The 13454-nt window shown below is 38.5% G+C and overlaps 2 protein-coding genes across 6 annotated transcripts; one reads left to right on the top strand and one right to left on the bottom strand.

Annotated features, from left to right (window-relative positions):
* The first annotated feature begins 1601 nt into the window (after positions 1-1601).
* On the top strand, positions 1602-3274 carry LOC133744419 (pentatricopeptide repeat-containing protein At1g26900, mitochondrial-like). The gene is made up of 2 exons (XM_062172530.1): positions 1602-2103; positions 3147-3274. Exons 1-2 carry the CDS (start codon positions 1602-1604, stop codon positions 3272-3274), a joined length of 630 nt encoding a protein of 209 aa, XP_062028514.1.
* A 955-nt stretch (positions 3275-4229) lies between these two features.
* On the bottom strand, positions 4230-12679 carry LOC133707148 (disease resistance protein RUN1-like). Of its 5 annotated transcripts, none has more exons than XM_062132694.1 (7): positions 11874-12679; positions 10514-11627; positions 10055-10342; positions 7199-7948; positions 6042-7100; positions 5551-5621; positions 4230-4516 (listed from the first exon to the last, which is right to left on the bottom strand). In XM_062132694.1, the coding sequence occupies exons 1-5, from the start codon at positions 12374-12376 to the stop codon at positions 6255-6257; spliced, it is 3501 nt and encodes a 1166-aa protein (XP_061988678.1). In that variant the 5' UTR covers positions 12377-12679; the 3' UTR covers positions 4230-4516; positions 5551-5621; positions 6042-6254. The 5 variants fall into 5 exon arrangements, with proteins under 5 accessions (XP_061988678.1, XP_061988679.1, XP_061988680.1 ...); XM_062132695.1 differs by lacking the exon at positions 4230-4516 and having other exon boundaries at positions 5521-5621; positions 7199-7270; positions 7367-7948; XM_062132696.1 differs by lacking the exon at positions 4230-4516 and having other exon boundaries at positions 5521-5621; positions 6042-6679; positions 7082-7100.
* Positions 12680-13454: the final 775 nt, after the last annotated feature.

Raw genomic sequence — 13454 nt, forward strand, 5'->3', positions numbered from 1 at the left:
TCACTCTTCTTTTTCTTCCCTATATAAACACCTTCTCCTCTCATTCTAAAAAAACACATTCACAATTCATCAAAACATCTCTAAGATGATCTAAGTTCTCTCTAGAGCAACCTCTCTAAGAGCAACTCCTCTCCTTCTCTTTCTCTTACCGGTGATCACACTCCTAGTCCTAGTCTTCTCAGAAGCCGACTTTCAGTGCCACTAAACCCTCTGTCAACGTACTTCGGTCCTAGTCTCCTAGAGAGCCGATTGTAGTACCACGACCAAACACCAACACCCATTCACATACAACAACAACATCTCTAAGATGATCTAAGTTCTCTCTAGAGCAAACCTCTCTAAGAGCAACTCCTCTCCCTCTCTTTCTCTTTCTCTTACCGGTGATCACACTCCTAGTCCTAGTCTTCTCAGAAGCCGACTTTCAGTGCCACCAAACCCTCTGTCAATGTGCTTCGGTCCTAGTCTCCTCGGGAGCCGACGGTAGTGCCGCGACCACAACGGTTACAGAACCAGCCAAGCAAGGGTAACGCCCTAGCAACCCAGCCAAGCTAAAGTCACGCTTTAGCAAGATCTCAACATTTCCCGGTGATGTCGCTCTGCTCGATCTACAACATCGAGTATCGATTGTGTTAACAAGAAGAAACTTCAGCAAAGTCCTCACCACGAGGCACAAAGAATCCCACGACGAGGTTGGTGCTCTCCTCGTCTACAATCGCTTGATAGAAGTCAGGTCAAGGGACACCCCCGACGACCGCACCCGAACGGTGCTGGCACGCCCGCGCAAGAAAAGAGACTGTTGACCAGCTGCAACAAAATTGGAGCCGAACAGACGTCTATTGCCCCCCAATAAAACTTTCGGTAGCCGGAATAAGAACTAATCTTCTTAAAATTAGACAGATAAAACTTTTATTAAAGAAAAAAACGAAGAAATTATATCAATTTTAAAACGTCTATTGGGGGGTAATAGACGTTTCGATTACCGAAATGAGAACTAATTTTTCTAAAATTACACAAATATAACTTTGATTAAAGAAAAAAAAAGGGTCCTTGACCCAAAGCCCCAAAATGAGCAAAAGTTATCCCACTTACCCCAGCAACAGATTTTAATTCCACTAACCCAATTTAAAATAAAATTTCGATTTTGCCCAAAGACTAATGAATAATTTACATTGTATGCCACTCCTCTCTCCCCGATCTGTAACACGCACTCTCTCTCCTCCCTCCTTCTCTCTCTCCTCCGATGTGAATTCTCTCTCTCCATGCTGGCTTGTCCAGGACCACGCCTCCAACCGCCATGGCCTGCACGTCGTCGGCGCCGGCAGTCGATGGTAATTTGTTTGCAGCCCAGAAGCCGGCGATCCTCTCTCTCTATCTCCGTGAAGGTGCTGTCGGCGATCTTTTGCAGCCCAGAAGCCGGCGATCGTCATGAGGCGGCGCCACAGATCGTGCAGCCAGCGGCGACTTCATGCAACTCAGAGTCGTGCAGCTCCGGTGTGGCGGCTTGAAGTCGACTCCGGTGCCGGGTCCGGGTCTGCAACGATTGCGACGACCGAAGTTTCGCCGAGGTCGAGGAGGAAGGCCAGGGGATTCATGGGGTTGTTATGAGGCCTGGGCATGGCGGATTTATCACTGTAAAGAATACCCTTCTGCATTGTTACTGTGTTTGTGGGAAAATTGAGGATGCCCACCACTTGTTCGATGAATTTCCTCAGAGAAATGATTTGATTTCATGGAATACTTTGATGGGTGATTACCTTCATGTTTCGCAGCCTCGTGTGATTGTGGACTTATTTAAGGAAATGTGCATTGGTGGTTTTGAAGCTAGTGTAACCACTGTTCTGTATCTTTTATCAGCCATTGGTGAGTTGGGAAGTTACCTTGGAGGAGAGAGTGTTCATGGCTACTGCATTAAGATGGGATTTTCCTATAATTTACATGTGGTCACTGCTTTGATTTATGTGTATGCAAAGAATGGGGAAATTGACTTGGCACGTTGGATTTTCGATGGAGTTGCTGTGAAGGATGTTGTTTTGTGGAATTGTTTGGTAGGAAAGTATGCAAAATGTGGCATGGTAGAAGAAGCAGTAGCTTTGCTATTGGGGGGTAATAGACATCTGTTAAAGCGTCTATTAGGGGGTAATAGACATCTATTGGGGGGCAATAGACGTTTTGAATTGATGTAATCTCCTCGTTTTTTTTTCTTTAATCAAAGTTTTATTTATGTAGTTTTAGGAAGATTAGTTACCATTTCGGTAATCTAAACGTCTATTGGGGGGCAATACATGGCTGATAGTAGTCTATTGGGGGGCAATACATGGCTGATAGTCGTCTATTGGGGGGCAATACATGGCTGATAGTCGTTTATTGGGGGCCAATAGATGTCTATTAGGGGGCAATAGACTATTGGGGCAATAGACGTCTATTGGGGGGCAATAGACGTCTATTGCCCCTCTATTAGGGGGCAATAGATGTCTATTGGGGGCAAAAAAACTTTCCGGTGAGATTTTCAGCAAATTCCGGTGGGCGGCAGCAGGTGACCGGTGACCGGATTCCGGCGGCCGGTGACCGGATTCCGGCGGCCGGTGACGGGCTCCGGCGAAGTCTCCTATGGTTTCTCTCTCTTCCATTTTCTCTATCTTTCTCTCTAAGTAACAAAGGGGTGAGGGGTAAAATGGTATTAAAAAAAAATTAAAAACAAAAAAAAAATCTTAATGGGGTATTAGGAAAGACTCCCTTAGAGTGTATTGGGTAAGAGAGAATTAAAAAAACTTAATGGAGTAAGTGGGAAAAAAATCCCTAGAAATGGGGTAAATGGACAAAACCCCCAAAAAAAAAGGAGATTACATTAATTCAAAACGTCTATTGCCCCCCAATAGACCTGTATTGCCCTTGACATAACACATTTTGTATCTTGTTACTCCAATAATTTACATTTTATATTACCAAACTTTCTCATTAAAAGGCCAAAAAGAAGAAAAGAGAAAAAAGAGAAGAAAAAAGAAAAGAAAAAACAGAAGGACCGGCTGAGCTGTTTAGAGCTACTAGTCGCCGGGGCAGGTGACGAAATTGATTTGGGCACCCTTCTGCCTTCTGTGAAGCTGTGAAGTTGTGAAGCCGTACTTGATCTCACCGGAAAACTGCCTCAGGTGGGCTCGTTGGTGAACTTTCGCCGGGGGAGGGAGAGAGTGATGTCGTCGTCGACCCCGCCACATCTTCGCTTAATCTCAACAAATCAGCCGAAGAATCTACTCCTCCGAAGCTGAGTCAACCATAAGCAAACTCCAAAACAATGATCGCCGTCGTCAGCGATCCCAATCGGAAAAAATATGGACGAAAATCAGACGAATCCTCAGGATGTTAGCGCAGACCTCAGAGAGCTCGGCCTCGACCTTGGATCTGTACTCCTTGACGAGCGCCACGTCCTCCTCGTTCTTGCGGCCCTCCTCCTTCTGCTCGATGCGCTCCTCGACGGTGAGCTCCGACGCGCAGACCTCAGAGAGCTCGGCCTCGACCTTGGATCTGTACTCCTTGACGAGCGCCATGTACTCCTCGTTCTTGCGGCCCTCCTCCTTCTGCTCGATGTGCTCCTCGACGGTGAGCTCCGACGCCGTGGTGGACCCATCTCCTCGTAGCGCTCCGCCTGCTCGGTGAGCTTGGCCAAGTAGACGTGCTGGTCTCTGGTTAGGTTATCGGGGATGGAGGACGCCATTGAAGAGAGAGAGAGAGAGAGAGAGGGATGAGAGAGATCGATGTTTGAGTGGCATGATGGTAGTTTGTTAATTAGATTAAGGGCAAAATGGTCATTTGATTTTAAATTGGGTTAGTGGGAACAAAAATATGTTTATGGGGTAAGTATCTATTTTGGCTAATTTTGGTACTATTAGTCAAGAACCCATAATCTAAATAATAAACTGGGCCTAGAGCCAAAGCCAAAGCCCAGGCCCATGTACTCTTTTACTTTCTTGCTAAAAGAGTTATACAGTTTTTGAAGTGTTATCAACAAATATGATCTCAATGAAAGGTTCTGTCTCCCACTATTTGGAAAATACTTCAGTACATTAATGTACCGATACATCAAGTAGACTAGGTTCAATACAGATGTAGACTAGCTCAGTACAAGGGTAGACTAACCCCATGCATGTCTACCCATGTACTGAGCTAGTCTACCTCTGTATTGAACCTAGTCTACTTGATGTATCGGTACATTAATGTACTGTAGACAATCCCCCACTATTTATACAACAGTCAGAATTCTCAACTATTTCTCAAATAAGGAGCTGCTTCTTGCCTTGCTTCTCATTACATTTTTCATTTTCCTCTTATCACTATCTTCCCAAATCAAAGCGTTACTCAATGGAACCTCTTTCTCCAATCTTTCAGATTTTCAGACTTCCTAGTATACAAAAGTACCTTCATCAGCAATTGAAAGGCTGCTGCTAGCACAATCCACTTTCGCACATAAAGAGCAGCTGCTAGTACATTCTTGTATCTTTCCATTGTGCACAAGAGCTGGCACCTGCGAATAATCAATCAAGAAATTTAAACTACTTCATCCAATTTGCAAAAGTGTAGAAATTTATTCTGAGACAAAATTCAAGAAACTCAAAGTAGTTTCTTTAAGCAATAGTATTTCCATGGGTTCAATTATAGTAACTGATTATGATTGAACCGAAAGTATTTTTCATGTATTTTCAGCACTGGCCTATTTTTATGTATTCTTTAACTGAAAATATATAAAATTATATTTCTTGACAGTATTAGAGTAACCAAAAGTATCAGACCTACATTTAAAATTTCTAGACAGCTTCTGTTCTATCTTAGCAGGTATATATGATAAAAACAGTGATTCAAAGTGTTTAATATTTTTCTTAGTCTTTGACTGTATTGATCAATGATCAGAATCTAATCAAAACATTAGAGCACATCCATGCAGCAAGTGTAGACTTTCATTCTATAAATACTAAATAGGACATGCATTTTCCAAATAGAAAAAGAAAAAAAAAATAGAAGCGGAGAGTTATTATAGAGAATGACAAAGATTTCCAACATATAAAAGCAGTATATTTTATGGATCTACTAATTAATTTACGTTGAATTTGAATATATCATTTTCACTTTTTGTTTTTTCCGGTCGGAGTATGCCATACATTGTGCTGCTAGTCAGTTTTCCCTAGCTTTCCCTAGCTAGGTAGCTTGGCTCCAATTCCTCTTTTGATGTTCCATATATTAACTAAAATAATTTGTATTATATCTTTGTAGTGTAACTAATTTTCTGAAGTATTTGAAAGCTGCTCTATAGCAAAAGCACAACCGGAAAACGAAGTGATTAGCTCCCCATTTCCATTATTTAAAACCTTGGCTATAACAATATTGTTGTAATGTACCTAATATTCAAATTCATATCCGAGATCAATATGAACATATCAAGATACTCATTGGCTACAACAATCATTTAAAACAGTATCAAGATATTCAATTCTGAAAAGTTGTACATCCATGTGCAATATAATGTAAAAATTGCACATTTCTCTTGAAAGCTCCAGAGCTTACCTCTGTCGCACAACCTGGAATTTCGATCAGAGCGTCCCCAAGTTCTTCCTCTCTCTCTGTTTCTCCATCACCTTGTGGAAATGAAACCATGGGCAATATTGAAAATTTGAAAGTTACCCAGAATAAACAGTAACGAAGGCAATGGCTTTATTAATAGAGATATAAATGTCACAACCTAGTTACTCTACCAAAAAACTTCCCATGTTCAAGTACCAACTAATTTTGTTTTTAACTAAATCTGCATCTGATGATTCAGGTTTACTCTAGATCTAAAACTTCCCTCACCCCTAATGATTCTAATCTATTAAAAAATGCCACCTCATCTGCTCAACTTGTTAACCAGGTTCTCCAAATAAAACTTGTTTTCTTGTTCAATAATATCCTATTTCAGGACATGTAGAAAACAATACAAAAATTTGGAGTGATTGCCATGGACAATGACTCGATTACTACTAGTCAGCCAATAACATTACTAAAAACATTAAACATACCTAAAACTCGTCAGGTCCTTGATTCATCATCTGAGCTTCTGCCGGAAGAAACCGTTTCAAAAAATTTCTTTTAACAATAATCTGATTTGGCTGTTGTGATAGTATCAACTGTCTTGGCAACTCCCTATTCTCAGATTGCAGTTCTTGGATTAGCAACTGTCTTCACCATAATCTCCAACAAGTAGCAGAATTCAATCTTACGCTCTTATATCTTTAAACACATAAATGGTTGAGTTGAGAATTCAAGCATAGACAAGTGCATGTGTTTTCCAGGGAAGGAACATGTTCCGCTGCTACTTGTTCATCCTTACTTGTTGTTCCAATACTAAGATCAAACCTCCTCAATCTCTTGGTAGGTCGATCCTCATCCAATGGATCACGTCTTCCTCCTCCCTCATCATCTTCACCATAATCACCAACAGTTCCATTATCAGCATCAAATGGGATGTAGCTTGCTCCTGCCTCATCAACACTGTCATCAGTATCATTGTCAACGCTGTCATCAGTATCATTGTCAACGTTGTCATCAGTATCATCAACAACACTGTCACTAGTATCATCATCAACGATGTCATCAGTATCATCATCACCAAGAAGATCTAATGCCTCCCCGAATGGGATAGATTTTGTTTCTTCTCCTGCGAAGCAAGTCAAACCCATATCATCCTTTTTTAGTTTAACTCCTATTTGATGAACCTTAAAATAATGTCCCAGTACTACTCGAAGGCTTATAGAGTCACCACCTTCCAAATTTAATCCATTCTGCAGCAACATATTGCGTATGAAAAGATACTTTTTAGAGGAATTTGTTGTCTGAAAATACTCTTGGTGGACAAAAAAACCTGTGCGCCTAGTATGATTTACAACCACAAACCCAATCCTAGACTCATCATAGTCAAACCCGCCTAGAGAGTGAGAATAAACAAAGCACACACAAAACGCTACGTCCCTTCCAAATGGCATTTCAAAGTTGACTCTGCGACCTCTATGAGGAGAACACCACGAAGGAATCTTATTTCCAGGAAAAGAAATGCCGGTACCTGAAATCGGTCTCCATTCCTATGCCATGTGGAGCAAGAAGAATCCATGAGAGAGAGAGAGAGAGAGAGAGAGAGAGAGAGAGAGAGAGAGAGAGAGAGAGAGAGAGAGAGACCGACCTCTAGGATGGCCTTCTTAAGAGGAAAAGAGATATTGTTAAAGTTGCCGGCCATTGCAATATCTACCAAAACCTGTACCCAGTCAACCAAGCCTGAAAAGTTAATGAGCTTGCGGCAATCCCAAATACTTAGTCTACCCAGTGAGAATTCATCTGAAAATTCTGGTACCATCTCCAATGAAGTGCAGCCATGCAGATATAAGTCGATCAAAGTTGTCGGTAAATCTGTGATTGAACGAAGGTTTTTGCAGTTACTCAAACACAGCATTTCAACCTTGAGGCCACTGAGGTTTTTAAGGCTACGGAAACCATTCCCGTCAAGATTTAAGGTATCTAAATTTAAGCCCCCAAAATTTACAAAGATTGAATCATCAGTTAAATTGCAGTAGGCAAGATTTAATTCTCTTAACTCATAAAATGATGGTCTGATAGCAATCTCATCTGCAGCAGAAGGTCTTGATGAAACCATCTCCAAAAAGCTCCCAGCCAAGTTTGTTCCAGAAATATTAAGATCTTTAAGAGTAGATTTCAGTTTATGAAAACTCATTGGGAGACACTTGAGCATTTTGCAATCTTCAAGATCTACCAAAGAAAGTCGTTGAAGATCACCAATAGACTGATGAACCTCACATAAACTCTTGCAGTCTTTGAGGATCAATTGCTCAAGATTTGGTAGCCTTGAAAAGTCTGGTGATTGCATTAGATCATGTGAATGACTGAGATTGAGAATCTTCAACTTCTCAAGAAAGTACTGTTAGGCAAAAGGAATAAAGCAAAAATCAAATTCAAATAAAAGAGAGAGAATGTATGAAAGTATATATGTTATTTGCTATATAAAATTAGATAAAAACCCAAAAAACAAAGCTCCTATTAAGAAAAACCCACCCCTATATTTTCTTTTAATCTACACCCAATTCACATAATTGAACATTCTTTATAGGTTTTAAATCTATAATTAAGATTTTTCACGATTTTTAGTTTGACTTTTTTGCCCTTCTGATTGAATAAATAAAATATTCATCAAATATAGTTGTTGACTATTTTTTGAATTTAAATATTTAGAATTTAATACAATCAATTTAATCCTTGATTTTTTTCTTATTTAAAACGATTAATTGCCTTAATTATCCTATATTTCTTCCTTTCCGATGTGATCCATATATTTACTATTTTTTAATAAATATGTTTGCGTATCATCAGATTCTGTTATATTCCTATTATATAAATATTTCTCTTTCTCGACATGATTGAACATCCTCTCATTAAGGTATGTTATTTTGTTTATCCGTTCTAATAGGTGTAGTTATACAATCATTCCATATTCATTAATTTTCTAAAATGGTCGAGTTAATGTAATTAGCCCATGTAAAATGTACTTGATGTAGATTGATTGCTTTAAGATTTTTTTTTTCCGCCCCTACATTTTTCTCTACATAGGTGCCTGATTCTATGGGGTGGTCAAGGACCACATAATAGTTGTGTAAATGTAGAGTTTGCTTAATATATAATTATCCCTTAATTTTGGCACATTAAATAATTTTGAATGTGCAAAAGTTTTTGCACTATAATTTAGTAAACTCATTATCATCGTTCATTGTTTTACAATTGAAAATGAACTTTACAATATTAAAAAATTTATTTCTAATATCAAGGTAATTTAAATACACATTCTTTTTGAAGGAATAAACCTAAAAATTTATTGAAATAGGGACAATGAGTACAACCGTAAATGATCTTCATCCAGTATTGAAATAAACAATTTTAAATTTGTTTTTACAATTGAAATATAAACTTTACATTTTCGAACCTAATATAAAGAACATTATAACACTTCATCCGTCATCTCGACTAACACTTTGCAATGTAGTCTTCAAAAATATCCCAACTACTAGTGCCCTGCATGTAGTGATTCCTTATACAATTGCAAATTACCTTCATAGATCTATTTCAAAGGTAAAACTCTATTAGGATTTACATACATATATCCAAAATATATTATCTAAATTATAGGTATATTAATTGTCAATACTATAGGTTATGGAATAAACAACCTATGATATAGAGTCACACAAATAATTTAAAACTACAAAAACAAACATCTAAATCATAGGTATTACATATTAAAGCAATCTAAGTATCTGGTAATTAGAAACAACGATTTTACTTTGAAGGAATGAAACTAAGTTTTGTACCAGATTCATAAATTGAAATTTCTAATTACTAAACATCCATCCAATTCAAGCTTTACACAAAATCAAGAGATTAACAAAGATATTATACTAAATAAATCTGATGAATAGGTAATTTGAATTACGAATATGATATATGTACCTATTTGAAAGAAACTCTCTAACCCATAAGAAAATGATGAAATAAACCTCATGAATAGGTCGTTTGAAATCATCATTTGAAATCATATGCAACTTTGTGAAAGGTCTCCACCCAAAGAAAAAATGACGAATGAATTCACTAGCTTCTATATATAGGAAGAAACATACCAAAAATTCATCATTATATGATAATAATGAGATTAATGTAAACACCTAAAATTAAGTACTGATAAAAACCTAAAGTGAAGGTAATATCAACAATAACGTCAATCAAACTCCATAATATTTGCTAGATGATTTTGACTATTAATCCTATTTAATAGGTGAATGGGGAATTTGATAGTGGCAGCTTTAGTAATTCTTAACAACATTGAGTTTTAATATTTATCCTATTTAATAGGTTTTTTTATTTTAAATAAACCTAATTAATTGGTTTGGGTGTATATTAAAACACTCTTATGGATGGGTTTATTCTAAAAGGGGTGTGTGAATTTGGGTGTAGAATCAAATTCCCCTATATTTTATACCTGAGGGTGGTCATTCCAAACTTGCGTCAGCTTGCTATAGCGTAGGTCCAAAATAACTAGGCTTTGTAGATCAAATTCTCTTGGTATGACCACTAGAGGGAATCCATGCCAGCAAAGCCATCTTAGCTTTTTCTTAGTAAGATTTTTGTAGTCTCCTGTGAGATTGACATAGTCAAGTTGAAGTAATCTCAATCTTTTCATGTTTGTAAATGCCTCTGTACTGAAACTCTTCTGTACTTCAGAATTTACCAAATTTAGAGTACTCAGTCCTTCAATTTTTTCAGTAGCCTGATAAGAATAAAATGCCACATCAGAAATTAGTCTCATTTATACCCATATATATGACTTAACTAATGCCCAATAAGTTAATAACAAAGAATATATAGTTGATTTCTACAAGATCGATGTATTTAATTATATGTGTACATTAACAAAGAATTTGATTAGGAAATATCTTACTGAGGTTTCTGTCAATACTTCTTCTACATCTTTGGGATGCCACAATCTACTGCGCTTTTCAGGCTCATCAAGGAAATTTTCACGGACGATTTCTCTTCCCATGTCCCGAAGGCAATCATGCATCATCAGCTTGTTCTCATCACTACGAGTTATAAGGCACCGATCAAGGAGGACTCTGATTCCTCTTGCTGCAATGAAGTCACAACCATCTAATATTTGTGTGACGTAGTTGAGGTCCATTCCGACAAAGAAACAGGCTATATCAAGGAATATATCCCTCTCTCTATGACTATAACTGAGTCCGTCATAGCTTACTCTGAGCTTTTGCATAATTTTGTCATCGGGAATTCTTTTCAATTTTTCCAATTCGCATTTCCACTCTGTTTCATCTTTACCAAATAGAAAAGAACCTATAACTTCAAGAGCCAGGGGCAAACATCCACAGCAAGTAACTACACTTTCTGAGAGTTCATGATATCCTTTCTTAGGATAACTACTTCCAAAGGCATGCCAACTGAAGAGCTCAAGAGCTTCTTCTTTGTGCATTGGCTGAATAAGATATAATGAATCTTTTGTCACTCGCTTTAGCATGTGTGCATCTCTTGATATTATGACAATTCTACTTCCAGGACCAAACCAATCACAGTTTCCGGCTAATGCATCCAGTTGATTCTCTTCATCAATATCATCTAGTACAATAAGAACTCTTATGCATTGAAGGCTTTGTTTTATAATTTCCTTCCCTCTAGCAACACTGCCTACCTCTGGCTTGGTTGGTTTCAAGGTATCAGCAAGAAGTTGATTCTGCAAACCAACCAGACCCTTCTGTTGCTTTGCTGTTTCTCTCACATTTTCAAGGAAGCTAACTTTACCTTGAAAGTCATTATAAAATTTGTTATAAATGGCCTTGGCAAGTGTTGTTTTGCCTACTCCACCCATCCCCAGTATTCCTATCATGCAGATATCATCTCTTGATTCAACACGTAAATGATGAGTCAAATATTTCAAACGAGCATTCAATCCAACTGGATGACGGGCTACGGATAACAGACATGTGCTAGGAAGCTCTCCAATAATATTTTCAACAATCATTTTGATAAACTTCGGTTCATTCCTGAAAACAAAACTCGGGATGAAAATTAATTAGACATCTTATAGAGCTAATTAAAGAGGTTAAACATGCTGATATTCTATGTTCGAGCAAGTAAAGTTCAGTAATCAGTAGGAACTGAATGTACGAATTAATGCATGACTATATGCAATAAAGTTTAACAAAGAAATGAGAAAATAAACGGAACAGCAACAAAAGAAAGGATACAGCTGGCACTTGGCACTATATATAAAAAATTATAGTAATTACCCATCAGCAGTGTTTCTAAGATCCCATCCTGATAAATTTGCAGCTTCTGTAAGGGCATGTCTCCAACTCTTTACCTTTGTTGGATCTTTATCTTGATGCTTCTGATCAAATGCCTCTCCAAAAGTACCTGTCTGTTTCCTGACATCCGTAGGATCAACATCGTAAAATATTGGCAAGACCGTTTGCCCCAGTCTTTTTCTGCACCCCATGATCTCCACCAGCTCCTCGAGACACCATCTAGAATCTCCATATCTTCTTGAAAATACGACCACCGAGATCTTAGAGGCTTCAATTGCTTTTATCAGTTCCTCTGTTATAGCTTTCCCCCTCCCTAGCTCGCTATCATCGATGAAGGCCTTGATTCCGGCCTCTTTCAATCTTTCGTAGAGGTGGCCAGTGAAGTTGTTGCGAGTGTCTATACCTCTAAAGCTCAAGAACACATCGTACCTCCAGCGTCTTGAGGATGGCGATGAGAAGGCTTCATGAGTTGTCATGGCAGCCATTGGTAGTATGAAACTGAGCGGACACAACCTCTGAACGTAGATTGCAACCACAAATTTCTTTGAATTTGAGTACGTATGAAGTGATTTGGCTACGCATCTGCCCTTTATATACAATTATACTCTAGAATTGGTTTGGTTCAAACGACAAGAGTAGGTAGGAGCTTCAGGTCCAAGTTGTATCACACCTTACTGAATTCACACCAATAAAGCTAAATTCTTTTGGGTGTATATATCTAGCTAGATGCTTTGAACTTAATGGGCACGCTGGGAAAGGTTCGACACGCTCCACTACCCTGTGGGAGTGTGGGGTAGAATATCACAGAAGAAGCAGATGAGATTTAAATAATTTACTAATTTAGTCATCTAATTGGTCGTTGGTGGGTCTTTTTACAGACCCTTATTACAAAGAATATATAAGAAAGAAACGAGTTTCCGATAAAAAATAAAGAATCTTCTCTGTTCTTTCGTATTCGATTTGTTTATTGATTAAACATAAAGTATTGCTAACATATGGCTTTTCATTCCACCATTTCAATTCAACTACCAAAGTTGAAAAGGATAACAGTGAAAGCAAGGGATCAATTAAAAACTGCTTACCAAAAAAAAAAAAAGGGTTTTGTCCATTTACCCCATTTCTAGGGATTTTTTTCTCCCTCACCCCATTAAGTTTTTTTAATTCCCTCTTACCCAATACACTCTAAGGGAGTCTTCCCTAATACCCCATTAAGATTTTTTTTTTTGTTTTTAATTTTTTTCTAATACCATTTTACCCCTCACCCCTTTGTTACTTAGAGAGAGAGAGAGAGAAAATGGAAGAGAGAGAAACTATATGAGACTTCGCCGGAGCCCGTCACCGGCAGTCGGAATCCGGTCACCGGCCGCCGGATTCCGGTCACCGGCCGCCGGATTCCGGCCGACTTTCGCCGGAATCCGGTCACCGGTCGCCGGATTCCGGCCAACTTTCGCCGGAATCCGGTCACCGGTCGCCGGATTCCGGCCAACTTTCGCCGCCCACCGGAAATTGCTGAAAATCTCACCGGAAAGTTTTTTTGCCCCTAATAGACATCTATTGCCCCCT

The sequence above is a fragment of the Rosa rugosa genome, chromosome 4, assembly GCF_958449725.1.
Source record: "Rosa rugosa chromosome 4, drRosRugo1.1, whole genome shotgun sequence".
Lineage (NCBI taxonomy): Eukaryota > Viridiplantae > Streptophyta > Magnoliopsida > Rosales > Rosaceae > Rosa > Rosa rugosa.